The sequence below is a fragment of the Perissodus microlepis genome, chromosome 19, assembly GCF_051167445.1.
Source record: "Perissodus microlepis isolate ML-2025 ecotype Zambia chromosome 19, ASM5116744v1, whole genome shotgun sequence".
Taxonomy (NCBI): Eukaryota; Metazoa; Chordata; class Actinopteri; order Cichliformes; family Cichlidae; genus Perissodus; species Perissodus microlepis.
In genome coordinates this window covers 19,118,441-19,142,886 of record NC_140479.1, presented here as the reverse complement: position 1 = coordinate 19,142,886, position 24,446 = coordinate 19,118,441, and the positions used below count along the sequence as shown (strand labels likewise).

Here is a 24,446-nt window from a genome sequence, read left to right as displayed (position 1 = left end):
CAAAAAGACCAGACCCTCAGACTGTGAGGTAAAACGTGTTTTTCTTTAACATACTAACTACTAATTTAACAGGTTGTATATGTTATGGCATGTTTAATTTTAAAGTCAGGTCTCTGTCTATGGTATGAAATTAATCTAATCCAAAAAAAAAGAAAAAAACTCAGTATTCTGGAGTGCTGTCTCTAATCTCCTGCAAGAGCCCATCAATCCCTAACCAGTTTAATTTGATAGATAGACAGCTGTCCACCCAGCAAAATATTAATATTGTCATTTTACACAAGGACAAAAATTTCAGTTTGATACTGAAACTATAGAAAACTATTTTGCATTCCGGGTGCACGACAGATATTCAAATTAATGCATGGGTCAGTGAGCACACACCTGCACTGGAGTCCGGGTGGATATTGTACATTGCTGCTTTACAAATAGTGCCCTCTTATGTCAAAATAAGAGAATACACATAAAATTGACTCTGATACATGGATCCAAAAAGCAGACTGCACATCCATGCAAGGCATATTTTTTTTCCTTCTGATCAATTTTAATTTTAAAAAAATTATTTCTGTTTGAACATGTTTTGTCTGACTGTGTCTCGCTTGTTATTTTGTGTCTTTTGCATTTGATGTATTTCTTTATAGTGTGGTTGCATAATTTGGCTTGTTTGCCTATTTGCATTTCCTTATATAGTGTTATGCCATCTTGCAATTTTTATATAATTGTGGGCTTTTTGTGGTTATTTTATACTTTGTATGTTTTTTCATGTTTTCATTGTGGTTTTTTTTTCCCTTGTTCACACTTCTGTTTACTGTCTTTGCACTGACTTACTGTGAACACCTTTCTTTTGTGTTCAGTTCTTCACCTGGGAGGTCAAAACCTTTTTTCCACATTTTGTATGTTACACTCTCTTTCTGAGGAAGGGTACAGAAAAATTTCTGCAGCATTGAACATCTCAAAGAGTGCAGTGGCCTCCATTCTCCCAAATATTGAAGAACTGAAACCACCATGAGTCTTTCAGACATCAGGGTAGAAGGGTCTTAGACGTGAAGCTGGCCAATAACACGATGATAGTGATTCCCCAAAAAAATGCACCTGAAGGAATCTCAGACCACGAGAAACTAAATTCTCTGGTCTGATGAAATAAAGAACGCTTTAACCTGAATCCCAGACATCATGCGTGGAGGAAATTTGGCACAACTCACCAGCTGACCAATGCCGTTCCTACAGCCAACTTTTGTTTTTCTTTTCAGAAAATGTGTGCAGAACATGACTTTGTGTCAGCTTTATCTTCACTGAACTGTTTTTCTTCCTCTTCAGCAGCTGCAGTCAGTTCGTGCTGTAACAGCTCAGTGTCTCTGCAGTCTGACTGAGGGAGAAATGTTTTCTTTTCAGAACTACGAACATTTGCACTTGGATGAGTGACGAAATGTTTCTCCCACAAAACGCTACGTCCAGATCAAGAGAATCAACTTTTTGGACATTTGCAAAACATTTTATAAAATTTTGAAAAGATATTTGATCAAGTCCGGTGATTGTTGTTGATCATTTTCATTATTTATGAAACAAAGTTGATCTCCCAGTCTGCCAAATAACTTCCCTAGAAACTCATTCAGTTTTACAAATATCTAATTTTATGTAGAAATGTGGATATTTTTAAATTTCTCTTAAATGTTAATTCATATATTTTTAGTATTTTCCAATTAAGATATTTCAGGTTATTTTCAAGCCTTAATTGTCAAACAAAGTGTTTGTGGGTTTATTTCTTTATTGTTTTTATTTTGAAAATGACTTTTTTCAAATAATCAGAGGTGGAAAGAGTACTAAAATATTTTACTCAAGTAAAAGTACTATTACTTTGCTGAAATCTTACTCAAGTACAAGTAAAATTACCTGTCTAAAAATGTACTCAAGTAAAAGTAAAAAGTAGCTCATTTAAAATGTACTCAGAGTAAAAGTTACATAGTTACTTTTCTGTCAGCAGGAGGACAGCCGCTTCTGAGTAGTGCAAAAAAAGACAGTGGGATATAAATCTCAAAGTAGTTATTTTTTAGTGAAAAGAAAAACTTTACAAATTAAAGTGCAGTGGCAGTTAAACTGCAAGTCTATACATGAAAATGGATAATGGTCACCAAACCAATCAACCAAACTGTCAGGTATCACAGTGTTTTCAATACAAAACCATATGATTCTTTCACATGAGAATGTGTTCTAAACTGTCAAATAAGAGAACAAGTACTGAACTGAACAGCAGCTGCTTTAAAAATGTTTTTTAATTTTTTAAACTTGGCCCTGCCCTACTGTACCTCTAGAATAAAGTTCCTTTGTATCCATCCTAGAGTGTTACTCTCTGAACTTCCTGTTAATTTTGAGGAGCAGTTGATTTTCAAAGTTAGTAGAGTTCATCCTTGCTCACTTTGCAGTGAACAGTAGTCCAGCACAGCTAAAGAGACGCTCGAAGGCAGCTGAGGCAGGCAGGCCAGTGTTAAGTTTGAGAGAAAGTTTTTTGACGTCCCTAATAAGACATCAATGCATTACATAGCTACCGCTGGTAAATTATACCAATATACCTCGTGTTTTTTTTTTTATTGGACAGTAACAGGCTAGTTAACGGGAGGTTGCAAGTGCTAATTAACAAGTAACAGAAGTCAGCTGTCTTTGACTAATCTAAGGTAAGTGAGCGCTCTGTTATTCTTTTGCCTGCAGTGTGAACACATGTGGGTTAAGTAAGAAAGTAGCCACTTCTGTCTTTAATTTAACTATTTTTTTAAATAAATTATTATTATTAACAAACAGGAAAAACGTAGGTAAACACATTTTCTTTTGGCAATTTACCAACCCAGTAAAAAAAATGTAAGTTGCGTGGACAACAACGTGCCCGATTACAGCAAGTTGCTAGTACCAACCAACGTTATCTGTGTTCTTCACAGATGTCTTAACTTAATGTGATTAATTTGAACACAGCCTTTTTGCTACCATAATGGTACGAGTTGTATTTAACTTACCTCTACATGCTTGCGCAGGTTTGATGTGGAATTTTTAAAAGCTGCTAACTCGGTCTCTCTGGGCAAACACAGCTTACACTGCATAATAAAGCTGTTGCCTTTCTTGCACTTGAAGCCGAAATGGTCCCTCAAATACGGCCAGGGGTTCACATCCGTTTCTTCGAGTTCAGGGTCAGCAGAATTCGACGGCGCTTCTTTTTTCACTGGATCCATAACACCGATGTCAGACTCCATCTTTAACGTGACCTTAGCGCCAATTTGTTCTACTACCCATTGTTCCCTGCAGTATTTCCGAAGCGCAATGGGGTTTTTTTATTTTTAATTTACTCAGTAACGGGTGTGATTGAAAACGTAGCGAACTACAATACTTTTTAAAAAATATACTTAAGTAAAAGTAAAATTACAGACTTGAAAAATTACTTTAAAAAGTACAAATACACAAAAAAACTACTCAATTACAGTAACGCAAGTAAATGTAATTCGTTACTTTCCACCTCTGCAAATAATGATTTATGGATTTCTACTAAAAAAAATTTAAAGTGTCAGTAACCACAGAACAGCTTTGAGTTCATGGATGATTGATTGTGCTTGTAGTTTACTACAAGTCCCCAACAAATATGTAAACATCAGTTTCTGTCATTGCACTTAAAAAACATGCTCATGAACTTTTACTCATATTTAATGATAAATATAAAGGTTGAATCACTATAAACACAGTTGTATACTTCTTTAGTTTTATTTTTATTCAGTGTGTTTGTGGTTGATGAGTCTTGTGTTAGTTCTCATCACAGTCCAGCACGCTGCACCTGCAGCCTTTAACCAGACTGAAGGAGGTTCCTGTATTGCTATAAATCACTGTTTAAACATCCGACTACAACGACAGCCCAAATAGTAACAATCTCCAACATCTTCAGACTGAAACCCACTGATGGTTAAAGACTGAGAACCAGATCTGCTGCACAGAAACCAGGTATTTGATATTTTAAACCATGTACAGGTGAATTGGATCTTTCCAAAAATAAAAGAAATTATTTTGTTTTGTTTTGTTTTGTTTTGGGTTTTTTTGTTTGTTTTAGTTTAATTGTTTTTCTGTTTGTTTTTTGTTGCTTAGATTGTTTGTTGGTTGCTCTTTTACCCATGAGCATACTGTTAGGTTGTTATGTGTGGCTGTGTGCAGACAGGAATAGGACCCAAGGTGCAGACTCTGGAGACAGTCGTGAACTCAAAACAGCTTTAATGTAAAACTCAAAATATAACATAACTGGAAAAAATCAAAATAAACTTAACCCGGAGGACTGACAGAACACACAGCTAGGTAAACGGTAGATCGCGACCCAGACACAAAGAAACACAGGGCTTAAATACACAGAGGGAGCAATCAGGGAATGGGTAACAGGAGGGAAACACAGCTGGGGCAAATCAGAACTGACGAGACAAGGAAGCGTAAACTGAACACACTGAGATGAGACAGAGACCTTCAAAGTAAAACAGGAAACACAAAACACAGACTGAACAAAAGACAAAGACTCACATGCAGGCACTACAGAGGGAACAGAGACGTGGGACCAGGGCAGACACAGACACTGACTGGACACGGGGATATAGCAACTAAGGATACACAGAGACGCGAACTAGACAAGGGAATACAGCTGACAGGGGAGACAGAGCGACTAGAGAAGACAGAGACATAAACCAAAAGACAGAACTCTAACAAAGAAACCAAAGACTAGAATTTATAAATAATAATAAACTCAAAAAACCCTGGGTCAACGACCCAGGCATCCTAACATAGGTTAGTCTTCTAACTCCAGTGATGTGGTGAGTTCCCTTCCAATTACGTCCAAAAAGCTCATTTTAGTCAATTTGTTATATTATGTCCACCAGAGTGTGTTGCAGTTACTTTGATGACAAAACATTCAGTGTGACAGGGATAAAACAATATTACTATTTTGCATACCAGTCTTGTTAAAAATTGAAAAATTTCACATTACTGGATGCACGATACATATTCAAATTATAGCATGGGTCAGTGAGAACACCTGCACCTGTGAAGTCTGGGTGGTGCTTGTTTTAATGAGTTATCATTACCATGGTATTAAATTACAGATTATTACACAGAAAACATCACATGTGTTTCCTGGTAGTCATTGCTATTCTGTACGTCTGTTATAAAACAGTATTAACGTTGTTATTAATGTGTTAATAAATACAAACAAGCAGTTTTGCATTTTGCAGCTCTGCTTTTTTCTTATTTCTGTTTATTTCCTGCTGAAACTACCAGGAAATGTTTTCAAATAGGTTATTAATATGTTATTATATAGAAACAGGCAGCTTTGTATTTTGCATGCTTATTACACAGAAACTACCACAGGTAATTGAGTGGTAATAGCTTAGAAATTAACATATTATTATTTTCTTTTTCTGCCTTATTATCCTACTACTAACACCATTTATTAATAAAAGTGCCCTCGCAAAGTTCTCTATTATATTATATTTATAGTCTCTGCATTGTTGGAAATCAGTCATATGGCTCTCTACTTACATTTTGTTCAGGTCAGCTGACCACAGCTACACACACATACACACAAGCAAAGGCAATTTACTGGAGCTCACAACACAAATTATGATGTGACTTATTTCTAAGTAATTATTTTCCCCACACTGCACCTCAACACCCACTCTTAGGGCTCCCCCTCCTTCAAATTTTCACTTTAATCTCTGGTTGACTCATGTTTGTCAGCATAGCACAAACTTTTTGCAATAACCACAAATTCGCTTTATGATATCTTAGGTTTTGTTTGTTTGGGGGCTTTTTTTGTTTTTGTTTTTTTTACATATAATGACAAGCGCAATGAGTTAAATTTATTATTTACAATTAAAACTAGCTACTAGATGATTTCAGTTGATTTCTCCTGAATTTGAATTTCTCCTGGTAGAGTGTCAATAGCTTGAAAATGGTGAGGAATTGTATGAAAATAATGTGACATAACACAGTAGTAAAAAACTTGAAGCAGGCAGTTGGTTTTTGTTGTTTTTAAATGTCATGATGAACAAACTTGCTATGAATACAAAGGTAAAGAAAATATATTTCATTTGTTCATATGAACGACTACTCTTGCTGTGACTACAGTCAGGAAACCTAACTAAAATTAGTTGTTATGTTTTTATTAAAAATGTAATTGTTTATTTATTTAAATCCTTATGTTAAAATGCCCTTGAATGTGTTTATTGCTCAGTGAAGTTACTGTGAGGCCTGTGTTCAGTGGTCTGTGTCAGAGTCTCTTCTTAGCTGCAGTCAGTTCCTGCTGTAACAGCTCAGTGTCTCTGCTGTCTGACTGAGGGAGGTTTTTGTACGACTACAAATCACTGTGTGAACACCCAAGCACTGTTTATGTTATGTTGACTCTGACAGTAGTAAACTGCTGCATCGTCAGCCTGAACTCCACTGATGGTCATAAAGAAGCCAGAGCTGCTTCCACTGCCACTAAATCGAGATGGTATTCCTGCCTCAAGCTTTTTTGCTAATCATATTAGGAGCTTTGGACTTTGTCCAGATTTCTGTTGATACCAGTACATGGCGTCATCATCAGACCATCTCTGAACAGCTTGGCTGGTCCTACAAGCCATTGTCACAGTGGATTCAGGAGTAGATGTCACTACTGGAGGTTGAGTCACAGTCACCTGACCGCTGCATCCTGCAGACAAAAACAAATCATTTATTTATCAGCAGAAATCAATGAGAGAAAAAGCAGCACATCGTGTTTGAAATGTTGCTGAGTGAATGAACCTGTAAAACAGCAGCAGGTCAGCGTCCAGATGAGGATGGTGATGAGAGTCATGGTGGTTGTGCTTTCTGCTGTGTTGACTGACAGATGTGAGTCCTGCAGTGTTGAAGTCACAGGACTATAAACCTTCTCAGTTCTCTGGAGGATCAGCTGATGATGCAAAGCCTCCTCTCTATGGAAATGATTTCTCTGCTCTCAACACACTGAAGGAAACTTTGTGGCACAAAAGCAAAAGAAAATAGTTTTGAACTAATACCTTTTAAAGATTTTATGGAATAGAGAAAAATATATTGGAAACATATTTACATATTTTTAACACCTGGATTAAAATGGCACTCTGGTTTGTATGTTTACTTTTTGATTTTAGTATCAACAAATACAATACACCTGTAAAGCCATCTTTATTATATTCTCATAGTTTCAGAATTCATGATTTCTTGAAATGTTTCTCTTTGCTGTTTTAAACAGTTTTGTGTATGTGTGAGGTGAAAATTAAGTTTTGTCTTTCAATTCTTAATCCTAAAAATACGATTATGATAATCATGATTTAAAATTATTAAACACTTTAAGTCACTTTAGTGAAATCATCTTCTGCATTTAATGAGGTGTGCTGTGATGTTTTACATGAAAAAAGGTTCATTTTCAGTTGTTAGATGCTTGATCAGAGTGCAGGAGGTTTTTGTACGGCCACTTAATGAGTTTGTATCACTGTGGTGGACTTTTGGTGGAGGAACCAAACTCATCGTTGACTGTAAGTACCAGAAATTTTAATTTACTACCATTACAAAACATTTTATAAAATTTTGAAAAGATATTTGATCAAGTTTGGTGATTGTTGTTGATCATTTTCATTATTTATAAAACAAAGTTGATCTCACAGTCAGCAAAATAACTTCCCTGAGAAACTCATTCAGTTTTACAAATGTCAGAATTTATGTTAAAAAAAAAACACAAAAAACACACACAAAAAAATATTTTGTTCCCTTTTCATTTTTAAGTTTCTATGAAATGTTAATTAATATCTTTTTAGTATTTTCCAGTTAAAATATTTCAGGCTTTGTTATTTTCAAGCTTTGATTGTCAAATATAGTGTTTGTGGATTTATTTCTTTATTGTTTCTATTTTGAAAATATCAGTAGAGAGATTAGATTAGATTAGATGAAACTTTATTAATCCCTCGGGTGGGTTCCTCCGGGAAATTCAGTTTCCAGTAGCAAAGCACCGAAAGAAGTTGCATGTTACAGATACATTAAGGGGAATGAGAGTAAGGATATAAGCATAAATACACCATATATACACATATATAGATACAGAATATACAATATGGATAAATAGGATTGCTCATTTGAGTGAGTATATTGCACAGTGATTATTGCACAGTCGAATATAAGAAAAAAGACAAAACAAAAAACAAATATTGCAAATATTGCACAGTGTAGAAAAGCACCAGTATTTTATGGATTTCCCCAAAAGTAAAGAAAAGTGTCAGTAAACACAGACCAGCTTTGAGTTCATGGATGATTGATTGTACTTGTAGTTTAAAAGGAAGTGAAAGAAGCAGATGACAAAGTTTAAAGTGTACATGAGTGTTTCAACTCTTTGAGTGTAACATTGAAAATTATCACATAGATGAGTTATTGACTGTAAAACATTAAATAAATAATAATATTCATCATTCAACAATGATTAAACACCATGTAGGTATTTCTTTCCTGCTTTCATTCTTATGTCTTTGGTTGCTCTTCTTCCCTCTCTCTCCTCCAGTGGGTGTGTTGAGGCCCACCCTCACAGTCCTCCCTCCCTCCAAAGATGAAGAGAAGCAGTGTAGTGCCACTCTGGTGTGTTTGGCCACCGGCGGCTTCCCCTCAAACTGGAAGCTGGGCTGGAAGGTGGGGAGCACCAGCACATCCTCAGGTGTGTTAAGCAGCCTGGAGGTCTTGGGGACAGATGGTCGCTACAGCTGGAGCAGCACCCTGAGCCTCTCTGCAGACCAGTGGAGGAAGGCGGGCTCAGTGAGCTGTGAGGCCAGTCTGAGTGGACAGAGCCCCGTCACTCAAACCCTGGACCCTGACCACTGCTCAGACTAGAGCTTCAGCAACACTTCTGGTCTCCAAATAACACTGTGTTTCCTCTGTTGCAATATTTCTGAAAAAAAAAAAATCATTCTCTATTGATGTGCATGCAAATTTCACCAACCAATCTTATCCATATTCTGCTTTAAAAATATGCTGTTAAAAAAAACAAGTCATAACAAAATAAAAGCTTTTGAAAAATCAATTTTCTGTAATCATTGTGCCAATACTTTATTACACATAAATGCTTATTAAATCATCATATTTCTATCTGAAATATGGACAGTTTTGAAGTCCAGTAAATATTACATAACATTTTATAGTTTTTTTAATTTTTTTTTTTTTTTTTTGCCTTATTTACTTATGAACATTTAATTAAAAATCTTTATAATCCCAGCAATGTAGTTCTTCAGTTTTGTTTAGATTCATTGTGTTTGTGTTTGATGGACCAGTTTTTTTCATTGCAGTCTATCACTCTGCACCTGCAGCCTTCAGCCAGACTGAAAGAGGGTTTTTGTACAACTCTAAATCACTATGTGAAAACTCCACCACCATGGTAGCCCAAACAAAAACCCACTGATGGTTAAAGTGTACTGAAAACCAGATCTGCTGCTACTTGAACGAGTCAGAGTTCCTGAGAAGAAAGTTAATGATGAGTCTCTCCAGTTTTTTGAAGGTACCAACTGAGATCAGCACCAATATTTGAACTCCCTGTGGCGCTGATGGTCACAGTCCCACCAAGACTGACAGACTTGGTTTTATCAGTCTGAGTCAGAAAATTATTGGCAAATGACTCTGAAACGAAGAATAAAATGACAAGTTTGTTTTTTAGACACAAACATAAAAAGAACAAAGAAAATTTCATCAAATATAAAACAGTCTGTGTCTTAAATGTGAGAATCTCTCACCCTGACTCAGAAAGCCTAACAAAAGAACCACCAACATTGGAAACACCATCCTGACTCAGTTTTCAGTGGAAGTGCATGAGAGCATGTGTGACAGCATAACTTAAACTGTCAGGAGCAGTAATGCATGAAAGTGTGCAAAACTCGTTTTAGGAAGAAACCACCCACCTCTCCCAATGAAACCCAAAACACAGAGGTCAGGTGAGGAGAGGATCATTTAATCTTTTCATTTTATTTATATATCCTATTTTTGTGTACTGGTCATCATTATTGTGTTCTACTTTCTTTCCTACCTGAAATATTTTTACCATATTATGTATTGTCATCTAGATATTAATTATGCTGTGAAAGAGTATCCTCTACACGCATATGCGAATCGAATGTATTCATGTGTAGTCTTCATTTAAACTTATTAGGATTCTGCATCAGTGTTTCCAGTTCAGTTTTTAATAGGTTATTAATATGTTATTATATAGAAACAGGCAGCTTTGCATTTTGCATGCTTATAACACAGAAACTACCACAGGTAATTGAGTGGTAATAGCTTAGAAATGATCACATTATAATTTTCTTATTGGGGGGAGCAGCACAGTGGCACGATGGGTAGCACTGTTGCTGCAGAGCAAGAAGGTCCTGAATTCAGTTCCACCACCAGTGGAGTTTGCGTGTTCTCCCCGTGTTTGTGTGGGTTCTCCCTGGGTACTCTGGCTTCCTCCCACAGTCCAAAGACATGCAGTTCTTGGGGATAGGTTAATTGGTAACTCTAAATTGCCTGTGTGAGTGAATGTGAGTGTGAATGGTTGTCTATCTCTGTGTGTTAGCCCTGTGCTATAGTAAATTTGTCTTTTATATTATCTTTATAGTCTCTGCATTGTTGGAAATCAGTCATATAGCTCTCTACTTACATTTTGTTCAGGTCAGCTGACCACAGCTACACACACATACACACAAGCAAAAGCAATTTACTGGAGCTCACAACACAAATCATGATGTGACTTATTTCTAAGTAATTATTTTCCCCACACTGCACCTCAACACCCACTCTTAGGGCTCCCCCTCCTTCAAAATTTCACTTTAATCTCTGGTTGACTCATGTTTGTCAGCATAGCACAAACTTTTTGCAATAACCACAAATTCTCTTTATGATATCTTAGGTTTTGTTTGTTTGGGGGGGTTCGTAAATATAATGACAAGCACAATGGGTTAAATTTATAATTTACAATTAAAACTATCTACTAGATGATTTCAGTTGATATTTCTCCTGGTAGAGTGTCAATAGCTTGAAAATGGTGAGGAATTGTATGAAAATGATGTGACATAACACAGTAGTAAAAAACTTGAAACTGACACTTGGTTTTTGTTGTTTTCTTGTGTCATAATGAGCAAACTTGATATGAATACAAAGGTAATAAATATATATTTCATTTGTTCATATGAACGACTACTCTTGTTGTGACTACAGTCAGGAAATCTAACCAAAAAGTAGTTGTAATATTTTCATTAAAATGTAATTATTTATTTATTTAAATCCTTGTGTTAAAATGCCCTTGAATGTGTTTATTGCTCAGGGAGGTTACTGTGAGGTCTGTGTCAGAGTCTCTTCCTCTTCAGCAGCTGCAGTCAGTTCCTGCTGTAACAGCTCAGTGTCTCTGCAGTCTGACTGAGGGAGGTTTTTGTACGACTACAAATCACTGTGTGAACACCCAAGCACTGTTATGTTGACTCTGACAGTAGTAAACTGCTGCATCCTCAGCCTGAACTCCACTGATGGTCATAGAGAAGTCAGATCTGCTTCCACTGCCACTAAATCGAGTTGGCGTTCCTGACTGAAGTGTTTTCACAAATTTTATTATGAGCTTTGGACTTTGTCCAGATTTTTGTTGATACCAGTACATGGCGTCACCATCAGACCATCTCTGAACAGCTTGGCTGGTCCTACAGGTCAGAGTCACAGTGGATCCAGGAGTAGATGTCAGTACTGGAGGTTGAGTCACAGTCACCTGACCGCTGCATCCTGCAGACAAAAACAAATCATTCATTTATCAGCAGAAATCAATGAGAGAAAAAGCAGCACATCGTGTTTGAAATGTTGCTGAGTGAATGAACCTGTAAAACAGCAGCAGGTCAGCGTCCAGATGAGGATGGTGATGAGAGTCATGGTGGTTGTGCTTTCTGCTGTGTTGACTGACAGATGTGAGTCCTGCAGTGTTGAAGTCACAGGACTATAAACCTTCTCAGTTCTCTGGAGGCTGATGATGCAAAGCCTCCTCTCTATGGAAATCATTTCTCTGCTCTCAACACACTGAAGGAAATTTATATATCTTATTTTTGTTTATTGGACATTTTGAATGTGTTCTACTTTCTTTCCTACCTGAAATATTTTTTACCATTTTATGTATTGTCATCTAGATATTAATTATGCTGTGAAAGAGTATCCTCTACATGCATATGTGAATCTAATGTATTCATGTGTATTCTTCATTCAATTTTAATTATTAGGATTCTGCATATGTTTTTCCAGTTCATTCAATTAAGTTTTTTAATAGGTTAATAATATGTTATTATATAGAAACAGGCAGCTTTGCATTTTGCATGCTTATTACATGGACCTACCACAGGTAATTGAGTGGTAATAGCTTAGAAAACAAATCATTCATTTATCAACAAAAATAAATGAGGGGAAAAGCACCACATCATGCTTGAAATGTTGCTTGGCTTCATCAGTCTGAGTCAAAAAGTTATTGGCAAATGAGCCTGAAATGAAGAAAAAAATAAAAACGAACTAACAAAAGAACCACCTTTTTTGACCTCAAATTTTACTGAGAAAGAATGAGTAACATATTTTAATATTTTATATTTTTTTATAACACACTCTGCAGTTTCAGATGCATTTTGAGTTCCTGAAAATAACTGCATTATTATTGCATTAACATGATGATGCTGGCATTTTTGCTCAGACCTCACAGAGCTTTTTGATTTTAAACTCATCTGATAATAATTATTGAAGCTCAATAAGACCAGACCCTCAGACTCTAAAGTAAAACTTGTTTTGTTTTAACATACTAACTACTAATCTAGCAGGTTGTATATGTTACTGCATGTTTACTTATAAAGTCAAGTCTCTGTCTATGGTATGAAACTAATCTAATCCAAAAGAAAAAAAATCTGTATTCTGGAGTTTATTTTACCTTGTGCTTTGGAACTATAGATTCTGTGAACAATGTTTGTTTCTGCAGAAGGAAACTGTTTGCATAACTGAAGTGTGAAGCTGAAAAAGGAGCGCAAATGTCAATTTCACTACCCCTTAATGAGTATCAGGGAGTTTCTATGGAACAGTGTTGTCTCTAATCTCCTCCGAGAGATCATCGCTGCAGCACATCAGTCCCTAGTTTAATTTGATATTAGTATAACTAATGTGCTTGTTCTCACACATATGTTTCAACACAGCAGTAATTTAGATCTTCATAAGTTCTGAGTTGAGGTAATTACAGATTTCTGTGCTGGCTGTGCAGCTCAGAGAGACGGCCTTATACACTTATAGACAGCTGTCCATCCAGCAAAATATTAAAAACTGTCATTTTACAGAAGGGAAAAAAATTCTGTATCATACTGAAACTATAGAAAACTATTTTGCATCCAGGGTGTGCGACAGATATTCAAATTAATGCATGGGTCAGTGAGCACACACCTGCACCAATGGAGTCTGGGTGGAAATTGTACATTGCTGCTGTACAAATAGTGCCCTCTTATGTCAAAATAAGAGAATACATATAAAATTGACTCTGATACACAGATCTAAAGAGCAGACTGGACATCGATGAAAAAACACATTTTCTTTGTCTCCTTCTGGCCAATTGTAATTTTCTTTAATTCATTTCTGTTAAGGTTTTTATACATGTTTTGTCTGTCTGTGTCTCAGTTGCCATTTTGTGACTTTTGCATTCAATGTACAGTAAAGCTCTCTGAGGCAACTGTTGTGATTTAGCTGTGATTTAGTGTATTTTGTAACAGTAAATAATATGTTTCTATTCTATTAGTTGATCAGTTCAAGAAGAAAACTATATTTACTGTTTTTTAGCAGAGTTAAATCGGCATGTTTAAGCTTTTAGTTTCTTCAGTTGTATTTATGTTCTTGTGTTTGTGCTCTTTTTGTGTTCACTGGGCCAGTAACTTTCATCACAGCCTCTGCACCAGCTATCTGCACCTTCAGTCTTGCTGAAGGAGGTTTTTGTACAGCTATATATCACTGTGTGAACACTCCACCACCATGGGCACCCAGACAATAATAATCTCCAGCATCTTCAGCCTGAACACCACTGATGGTTAAAGTGTACTGAGAATCAGATCTACTGCCACTGAATCGTGACGGAGTTCCTGAGGAGCGAGTTGATGCTTTGTATATAAGTAGTTTGGGAGGCTGTCCAGGTTTCTGAAGGTACCAACTGAGATCAGGACCAATATTTGAACTCCCTGTGGCGCTGATGGTCACGGTCCCACCAAGACTGACAGACTTGGCTTCATCAGTCTGAGTCAGAAAGTTATTGGCAAATGACTCTGAAATGAAGAAATAAAACAAAGACTTTAACAGCATCTTTTAACTTTCAAATAGTAAACATCAGTAAGGCATTTTAAACTCTCAAACTCAATGTCCACAGAAAGAGCAGATAACATGTCACCAAACATAAAATTTGTTTTATATGTCAGAAATGTTTTCAAAACTCTCACCCTGACTCAGAAAGCCTAACAAAAGAACCACAAACATTGGAAACACCATCCTGACTCAGTTTTCAGTGGAAGTGAATGAGAGCATGTGTGACAGCAGAACTTAAACTGTGAGGAGCAGTGATGCATGAAAGTGTGCAAAACACACTGTAGGAGGAAACCACCCACCTCTCCCAATGAAACAGAAAACACAGAGGTCATGTGAGGAGAGGCTCATTCAACCTTTCCATTATATTTGTCTCATTAACAGGGCCCATATTAGTTGGTCGGCAGATACTGGTTGGTTCATTTTGCTCATTCTGACAAACCAAATCTATATTTAAATGCAAATACATGAACATCAATTAAAAGGAAGGTATATTAAACTGATGTAATATTATCTTTTTTCTATGTGCTGAAAGATGTTCAGTTCTACACAACTCATGACAGCATAAATCTATAAAAACCCAACAGGTTTGAGCTGATTTCTTTACAGGTACCTGTGCTGACTGTACAGCTCGGAGAGACGGTATCGCCTTGTTTTATAGACGTTGATAATTGTGTCTCAGAATCAGAGCTAGGTTAGCTGTCAGTCCAGTAAAATATTTAAAAAATATATTTTTAAAGAAATTTTTTTATCATCGCATAATAAAAACTTTTTTTCAAAAATGTTTTTTTCTGGGATGATAATATGGGATATATAGCAAATATTCAAATTACAGCATGGGTCAGTGAACACACCTGCACCTGGAGAGTCTGCATGGGAAATTATACCCCTCTGTTTATATGAAAACAAATAGTGCCCTCTTGTGTCATAAAAAGAGAATACACATCAAATTAAATCCACCAAATTGATACAAAAAGCAAACTGGACATCGGAGCGATTCTGAAAGAGACACAAAATTACAGGAGTGACTTAAAAAAAATATGCCCTGCCTCTTTCTAGTGATCTATATCAAAAATAATAATAATTGCTATAATGATCTTTGTCGAGAGTTTGTGTTTCTTTGCAATTTTGCATCTACATACATTATTTTACAGTATTTTGCATTGCTTAACATGACAATTTCCTTTTGGTGTTTTTTTTTCCACACCTCATATTTGTTTGTAGTGTTTTGTAGTCATTTTTTCCTGTTTTATACCTCTTTTTATTGCATCATCTCCACCACCAGCATCTAGACTCCAGGGGTCCTGTTCTACTTCCTGTTCTACATAGCACTATGGGGGCGTAATTGCTAAATAGATGTATTTCAATAAATCATGTTCAGTTCCTTCAAAATGATGTCTCCTTATTGAGGTGCATGTGATACTAAAGCACAGTGAGATAAATTTCACTAGTGATGTCTCAGTTTTACCTTAGTTAGCCATGAGTGTGACAGCCATTATGCCAAGCAGAAGGACCCTAAGCAGTATAAACTGATATCTCAATATAAATACACAGAAGCTGTAGTCAAAGGCAAGATTTCTGATATCAGTAGTTTTCTGGTTTCCATCTGTATTATGACATCTACTCACAAATCACATGATTTGAGCAAGCCTTCACCCTCTAATGCCAAAAATATCCTATTTGATACACAGGTTTCTTAGGGTTTTCGAGATTGCTACGTCTTCAGAGTGATCCCGCCCCCCCCAAAAAAAAAACTAAACAAATTGCACAATATATCTTCAAGTAATGACCAAATGTAGCAACACTTGTTGGAAAATACATATTTATTTATTTATTTTGTCAGAAGATTCAATAACCACTCCATTTTCAAAAATAAATAAACAAATTAGAATTTTCTGGCAATTGTTTCGTGGTTCAGGCTTTACAGGGTTAACTTTATCATTTTATACCAGAATTCCTCAGAAGTTAGTTCTGCAGACTTCCAGGATCCTGAAATTATCTCATCTAAATGAAAGGAATGATAAATGTTAAAATAATCACTGAAATGTCATCTGCTGTGAAAAGTGCATATTTTCTCAATCATATCTCCTTGTACCTTGTACCAGCTAGAACACAATGTGGCAGATTTCTTTCCTGCCATTAAAAGAATGTATAGTGTCACTGGACCATATTTACTAATAGTTGTATATACACAAATAATGCGTATATGAATGTTCCATCCGCCAACCTGTGATTTATCAATATTTTCATACCTGAATTTATTTGTACTTCAGTTCATTAGTGGTCTTGGTAGTGCCCGTTTTGAGTCCCTATATCTTTCTGAAACATTCACTAATGTTCATCTACTGGTTTTTATATGATACATTGAATTCTATTAAATGTAAATGTATTGTCATGCACTGTAGCTTCATGACTCCATGATTATAAGCATTAGAATTAATGACTGAACTTTTATTTTAGGGGTAAAAGTATCAATGGGAAGGTGGTCAATTTTTACCATTTTAATGTTGCAAAAATAATCTTATGAACATTAACTGTTATTAACACACATTTGATCTTATGACTTAATACACTTGAGGAAAAAAATATTAGATTAAAAAAAAAAGACTGGAAATATGGCAAATGTCATATTAGAAATAATATTGACATTTTGGATAATTCCATTAACTGGCAAAAGGATGAGGCACATGATCAATAGTGGGTCATGACAACTCCCACTAGGGTGTAAATACCTGGGGCTCTCCACCATTTGGTTTTAGAACTGAAGAAGCTTCTTTGATGAGAGGAAACTCATCTTCAACAAACTTACAGAAGTCCAGTGACTTTCTTTCCAAGCTCCCAAGACATGAAATTGCACTGATTATTTTTTTTATTTCAGGATCATTCTGTGAATTCAACCTTTGTGAAGCACGGAGATTTCAAGATCCTAGCAACACCCTTGCTTTATAGTTATACAACCAATTCACAGTTTGCGGTATAATTATCTCTGACACGTATACTGTGATTTCCCTGGGCTGTATTTCAGGTCATGAAGCAGCACAGAAAGGTGACCAATTTTATTCACTTCATCAGTCATCTTTAACGGCTTGGCTGATTAGTTTCTAATTTCAGGTAAAGTCTAAAAAAACGTATAGTTTGCAAGGTTTAATTTAGCTACGTTAACACATTTGAACTTTCCTAATACAATCCCAGTCATTCACCACAATGCATCACCCCAAATACACCAAAAACAACTTGTTTCACAACAATTTATTTATTCAAAACTCAAAAGATGAGTGTTCTGTAGATGTTTATATGGTCGATGAATGCGAGTTCCAGAGTAGATAACAGCCAGTTTGCAAAGTAAAAATAGCTAGGGAAGGACAAGGAGAATTCCTTGTTTGATGACCAGTCAACTGGTCTTAGATCTCTAAATAATGACTTTCTCTGAGACACCTCTAAAACCCTGGGCAACCCTTTACAGCAAATTTAAAGTATAAACACAGCATGATTAGCAGTAAAACATGTGAAAATGTCTCTGTTTTTAATTCAGTGTCAGGCTTCTTCATATTGTAGAGTTAAACCTTTAGATCTGCTACACTCGATAACCAAGTTGCCAGAATCCAGGTGCCTTTCCACCTTTACATTTTACACCTAAATAGACTGCGGTATGTCAGCCTAAAAAGATACAATGGCAATTAACCAGGATCGTGCGACATCCAAGAAAATCTGCACACAGAATACACATACAAAATATCACTCATTCACAGTCAATGTGTAACATTCTCGTGCTCAGATATGTTGCTGATCAATAATGAATAATTGCAGAGCACTTATCATAAGTCTTGAGTCATTACACCAAAGAATTTCCTTCAGCCTTTCTACATGCCATGGACCCACCGTCACAGAAACCAAAAGCTTGACTGAAGCACAAACCGATATGAGTAACACACATGGCCTCAGCTTTCAGTTCACGTACAGTAGGTCTGCACCAATTTTGCTACAGAAAGTTAAATGAAATATAAATAATAAATAATAAAGTGTTAATAAAAAGTCAGTTTTGTTACAGTTTTAGTAGCTCAAGGAGTGTCCTGATTGCACATGGGAGCAGTGTTGTTCTGTGCTCTAACAGTAGTATTAACAACGCACCAAAGGCAAATAAGTTACTCCATAAAGAGCAAAGACGTTGTTCCTTCGGTAATCAAAATGTCGGTAATATTTACAGACTGCATTACTCATGCTGAAATAACTGGGATGTGTCATACATTACTGTTATTGTTACTGTGTAAATGGAGGCAGGGGGGAGCAGCAAATGATGATACGGAGATGTTGTGAAGAGTGTGTAGATGGCCAGAGGATGGAGGGGGAGGTTACCAACAGATATGCAAATGAGAAAGAAAGGAAAACACAGACAGAAAGCTGGGATGATGGTGAGTATTTACAGAAAGCGTGCAAACAGGAGAAAAAAAATGAGGGAAAAAAGAAGAGGGGAAGAAAGATGGAGATGCTTGAGGGGAGGGACACGATGGGTTCAGTATTCATCCTGGTCCAGGTGAGCTTGCTCATCGAGGTCTTCATCATCTGGAGGTGCAAAGCCTTCCTAAGATACAGAAAAAAATATATATATATATATTATCAGATCACCATATTAGAGCACTTTGCTCTTGCATTGCAGGCTTACTTGTTGTTCCTAGAGTATTTAAAGTAGAATGGAAGGTGAGCCTTCAGTTTTCAGGCCCCTCTTCTATGGAAGCAGCTTCTAGTTTGGATTCGGGAGACACACACTATTGCAACTTTTAAGATTAGGCTTAAAACTTTCCTTTCTATAATTAGGGCTGGATCAGGTGACCCTGAATCCTCCCTTAGTTATGCTGCAATAGGTGTAGGCTGCTGGGGGATTCCCATGACCCTGTATTGTGTTCTCCACACCTGTTACATTTTTGCACTGATCATCACCTGCATTCATGTATATATCAATCTGCTTAGAACTTTTTATTTTTATTTAAGTGTTTGTCTTATCGTATGTCTCGCACAAAGTACCTAATTTCCTAATGTCGTAAATCTGTTCAACATTTGGCAATAAAACCCTTTCTGATTCTGATTCTAATTCTAATGGGGGATCATATGATTGTTGGGTTTTTCTCTGTATGTATTTAAAAAAAGCACCTTGAGACAGCTGATGTTGTGATTTGGCGTTGTATAAATTGAATTGAATTGAATTGAACTGAATTGAACTGAACTGAATTGAAAGCAAGGAGAGCAGAAAACCTGATAATATTTTATCAGGTCTTCTGCTCTTCTTGCTTTTAACTGTCAACAGTGGAGAGAGTATGGCAATCTGTTATATATCTGTTATAATGGCTAGATACCTCTGTTGCGTAGAGAATGTCAATTATCCTGCTGAGAATGGGGTTGTTTTCACTCTCGTGCTCCTGGCAGATCAGCTCGATATCCCGTAGTTTGCTGAAGTAGAAGTCTCTTTCCTTCTCAAGGCCATCTACAGTCAACTTCAACTCCATCAACTTAGAAAAACAGAAAAAGGTGCTCAAGCTGGTAGTCAAAAACTAGTCTGGAGGATGAAATCAGAACAAAAGAGCCACACGGCCTTCTGTTCTTCCCGTTCAACTCTACCTGTTGATTTAGCTCCATGATTTCAGCATCACTGCCCCCATTTCTTGACAAAGTCGGATTCTTCCTCAAGGCTGGAGTGTTATGCTGGACCCGCTGCGGTGTTGGCATGTTTTTGGGAACTGTTGGGGATGTCCTCTGTGGTCCTGGAGTGGTTAGAGATGGTGGGAGTGGTTCAGCATTTCATTTAAGACAGATTTATTGCACTTATTTTGGCTTGTTAGCAGTTGTGGCGATGGATATAGCACATTATAGAGCGCTGATGCAATCATCTTGTAGAAGAATTTTATGCCTTTGACATGTAAAAGGTTTCAAATTGTTTTACAACTAAACTGATAGAAATGACACATATTTAGAGTGCTGAGGTTAAATAGCCAAATTATCGATTTATTTATATAAATGACCAAAGGTTGTTTTGATTTGACTCAAGATCTTAAAAAGAAAAGACCTGTTGCCTACTAAACCTCTATAAGTGCTTAAGCAAAGGTGTTTCAGATAAACTCAAAGACAAAACATGCGAACACATTATCCACAGGCTGTATATAAAAGATGGAAGCGGCTTCCAGGTCTTAAAAGTAACGCTAATCAAGTAGTGCCAAACTTATTTTTATTTATCATTGTTTTCTTTTTACTGGCCAGGATGGGGTGGCTTTCCTGGTTGCAAATAGATTTTGGGACTGTGCACAAGTCAGTGAAAAAATGCCCTTAATTCTCACAATGTATTGGTCGCTTCGATACATTACAAATGATATTCATTTTATAAATTATGGGCCTAGTAATGGTAAAATAATTGCTATTCTTCAGGGTGCAACAGGCAAAAAACGGACACTAATGTTCAAATAAGGTAAATGCCAGACTTGAGGCTTCGAAACAGCAGCCCACAATGCAATAAGTGACATCCATCTTTTATATACAGTCTATGGTATTTTCAGTTTTAAAAATAAGTGCAATCATTCTTCCCATTTATAACACACTGCTTGCTAGTGACAAAGTCACAAAGCAGGCTTATGACATACTACAGCTTAAATTAGATTGTTTGCCATGATCTTCAAGCAAAAAGCTTTCACAGAGACAGGGCGAGGCTGTTCAGGCTGACACCACTCTCGTTAGTAGAAAGGGAAAAATTTGTTGTTATCAAACCAGCTTTAATAGAGACAAAGCTGCAACAGTGTTGCATCAGTCGCTCGATGCAGGACACTGGGGAAATAACTATATTTGCTGTTTCTGCAGGTGTTTGGGCATTATTGATCATGATCGATCAGAACAAAGGTGGATTTTCTGCCAAACTAACGCTGCATCCTACTAGGCACTGTGACGATTACTAGAATATTACCAATGACTCACTTGTACCTAAAGTGTCATGGTTTTGCGAATGCTGGGCAGTGAGATGGATCAAAGAAGTCATTCTGTGAATCGTGCTGCTCACGCCACTTGCTTGCAGGGAGCGCTTTTGAGCCATCCAAAGCTCAGCAAGACCGTGCAGCAAAGGCAAAATGTTTGGCTTTACCTTGGTTTCTCTTTGGTTTGTGGATAAAGTGATCACCTGGATTGGGGGGAGGGGCCACGTCCTGCCCCTGTCTGGCTAGTAAAGGGTCATACTCCTTGCCGTCATAGTTGGCGTCGAAGAACTTCTTGAACCACTGCACAAATTCAAAGTTGTCCTGGAATTTCCCTTTTACAAGCTTTTCTACAGGAATTATCTGGACAATGAAAACAGGAAATAGTTGAAAAGCTCCACTTGATACACACACGTATAACAGTATGAAAGGTAAAACAATTAATTATCTCAGGTATCATGAATGAAATAAATAATAAAACCATAATAAAGTGATTCTGACTTTGTCGACACTCATCCGTTTAAAAGCTGCCTGAAGAACTTTGAAGTTGTGTATAAATTCATGCTCCAGCTTGGCTTGAAATTTGACCTTCTTCAGAAGAATGCACCCCGGAAACAACATGTCCATGAACTGGCAATACGCCGCTCCTTGAAAACATAAAGACACAACAAATCGATCTCGTTATTTCGGTCAAGAGTTTCCCCAAAATTACCTCAGCAGCTTATTTCAGGGGAAAAAATAACCTCAGGCCTCACCTGAACAGAGCTGTTCAATCTTGGTGTAAGTGAGATGCAAAGAGTCGTTGACCCACGCCAGCATGTCATGTCGGCTGAGGTTGTCAATGGACACAGATGTTGCGTACACATTCACTGCCATCCCTGAGTCGAAAAGAGAGAAACAACCACTCAGCTACATTTTCCTGTTAGCAAGACTTGAAAACTTTAAATGGAAGTTGAAGGAAGAATATTGGTCAATGATTCATCTCTCTGATTGGTCAGTGCAAGGTATGAGTATAAAAATGTAGTATAATCTAGGCAAAGTAACCATTCTACATGCTCCTTAACCAAGCTACCAACTACTGTACATAACATTTACCAAGCTTCTTATATTGGATTTGAAAGACTGAAACAGGACTTATTTAGGCCTTTAATAATGATTATTATTGCAATTAATTACTTGCTAAAAACAATGTGCCTATTTCTCATGCAAACACTGCAAAACATATAAACCTACTATACATGATTATTATGCCATTATCTACTACACCACTATGGTTTTTTATCACTAACAATTAACAATCATTATTAATTAGTTTTTAAACTGTGGCTTTCTCCTATGTGTGCCTTTCCCCTCTGCTCTTTTGTCTTTCCCCTCACCCCCAACCAGCTACAACTGCTCCTCCCTAATCCTAGTCCTGCCAGAGGCTTCTTCCTGTTAAAAGGGAGTTTTTCCTTCCCACTGTCACCAAGCACTTGCTCATAGAGTGTCAACTGATTGTTGGCGTTTTCTCTCTAATATTATAAGGTCTTTAACTTACAATATCAAAGCACCCGGGGGTTTGGCGCTATATAAACAATGTTTATCTCAGTTAAACATAAAGAGATAGCAACACATTCAAGAAGCTGGAATTAGGAAATGTTAAACTGACTTCTGACTCCATTAACTTGTGAATCTACATCACTGCACTACTTTCACTGAATCCTTTTTTTTTTTTTTTACTGTACTGACCTGGATTTCTTCGTTGGGCCATGTTAATATTAAACCCTATAATCTATACAGGCAGATTCCAAAACTGCACTGCAGTTTCTTCAATTTTTAGGAATTATTTTTTCACCCCCTGTCTGACTGTAAATCTTGGGGCTGGGCCACAGTCTGTTGCAGCTGTAAAGCCCACTGAGAATGGGGATATCAAGCTTTTAGGGAGGAAATTTGACTTTCAGACATAAACAGAGTCCCTAAGAAGCATCTTTATTCTCAGTTCTAATCTAAAAATGTGTTTCAAGCATAATCCTCCCTGATTATACAGAGGGAAAAAAATCCGGAGTATTTGTCAGCAGCTTTACACATCTGGCATCTCCAGCCTTCTCTGTGCTCACTTTGCTTGCCTGTTAATGCGGTGTCATGTCCAAATGATCTTGTAACACCTCAGACCTTTCCTGCACCAATATGCATATTAACACGGGCAACGTGGCGACTTTAAAATGATGCTTTTTAAGGTCACACGCCGCTCTGTCTGCACCTGACAGCCAAAGACTAATGAAACCACGTCTGTCAGTTTTTAGTTTGATGCTGAATCGTGCTGTGATTTCTGATGATAACACTTCTATTGTGAATGCACCTTCAGCAACGCATTCTCCCACGGGCCATTGGCTATACTGAAATTGCATGGCTGTAGCGTCTAACCCCATGAGCAACTACTAGCCAGAATGAGGAAAAAAATCACAATGTTTCAGCTACATGAGCAGCAAAGGACCACGCAGTGGGCGTACATTTATTAAATAAGGGCACGAAGGGAAGTCTATCTATTCTCCAAAAATCTATCGGGCCTTGGAAAAAGCTCCCATAATGACTGCAGCAAAAAATAAATAAATAAAATCCTGAGCGCAAACCGCTGAAGTCAAGCAAGAGCAAATGGGCGGGGGTCTGACATTTCAACCCGAGCTGAGAACAATAAATGTGCTCGTTTGCTGGGTGCTTTTGGTTAAAAAAGCCGCAACGCTGGGTGCTGCTCTCATAGCGGCCCCCTCTACAGGCCTCCCCGAATACCTCAGGACTGTCAGCACACGGGAAATATCCTCGCTGCATGGGAATAAAGCACAGCTCCCCGTTAAACCCCTTTACGTGCAGAAAAAGGAGAGATTTAAGAGGCGGGGTGGGTCGGCCGGGCGTAAATGCGGCGATACTCACTGTATTCAGGAGTGTGTTGTTATCACGCTGGCAGTATTCCTTATGTCAATGCCCGTTGCTGTCGTCGTTGTCAGACCCTGCGCGGTGCAGTGCTTGGTAACGGGCCGCCCTGTCTGGGGCTGCAACAATTCAGCCTCTACTGCGCGTGCGCCCGACTCCATGCTGTTAAAGGTTCATTATAAATAGGACTTTGGCCTGTTCCAGCTAAGAGACACATGATGTGTCTGGTTGGATCTTAGGCCTGCG

The 24,446-nt window shown here is 37.3% G+C and overlaps 1 protein-coding gene and 3 gene segments (V, D, J or C); 1 reads left to right on the top strand and 3 right to left on the bottom strand.

Moving 5' to 3' along the window:
- Positions 1 to 8,466: 8,466 nt before the first annotated feature.
- LOC146365844 (immunoglobulin lambda constant 6-like) lies at positions 8,467 to 8,871 on the top strand. The segment is given in 2 exon segments: positions 8,467 to 8,485; positions 8,549 to 8,871. Coding segments are annotated over 2 exon segments (342 nt in total).
- Positions 8,872 to 11,449: 2,578 nt separating this feature from the next.
- LOC146365843 (Ig kappa chain V-III region TEPC 124-like) lies at positions 11,450 to 12,045 on the bottom strand. The segment is given in 2 exon segments: positions 11,450 to 11,775; positions 11,868 to 12,045. Coding segments are annotated over 2 exon segments (504 nt in total).
- A 1,959-nt stretch (positions 12,046 to 14,004) lies between these two features.
- On the bottom strand, positions 14,005 to 14,549 carry LOC146365842 (Ig kappa chain V region 3381-like). The segment is given in 2 exon segments: positions 14,005 to 14,315; positions 14,487 to 14,549. Coding segments are annotated over 2 exon segments (360 nt in total).
- A 3,034-nt stretch (positions 14,550 to 17,583) lies between these two features.
- Positions 17,584 to 24,331, bottom strand: mapre3a (microtubule-associated protein, RP/EB family, member 3a). 2 transcript variants are annotated; one of them, XM_084915139.1, is made up of 7 exons: positions 24,201 to 24,331; positions 22,049 to 22,171; positions 21,795 to 21,940; positions 21,464 to 21,656; positions 19,960 to 20,102; positions 19,698 to 19,850; positions 17,584 to 18,928 (listed from the first exon to the last, which is right to left on the bottom strand). In XM_084915139.1, exons 2-7 carry the CDS (start codon positions 22,167 to 22,169, stop codon positions 18,860 to 18,862), a joined length of 825 nt encoding a protein of 274 aa, XP_084771265.1. In that variant the 5' UTR covers positions 22,170 to 22,171; positions 24,201 to 24,331; the 3' UTR covers positions 17,584 to 18,859. The 2 variants fall into 2 exon arrangements, with proteins under 2 accessions (XP_084771265.1, XP_084771266.1); XM_084915140.1 differs by having other exon boundaries at positions 21,500 to 21,656.
- Between the last annotated feature and the right edge of the window lie 115 nt (positions 24,332 to 24,446).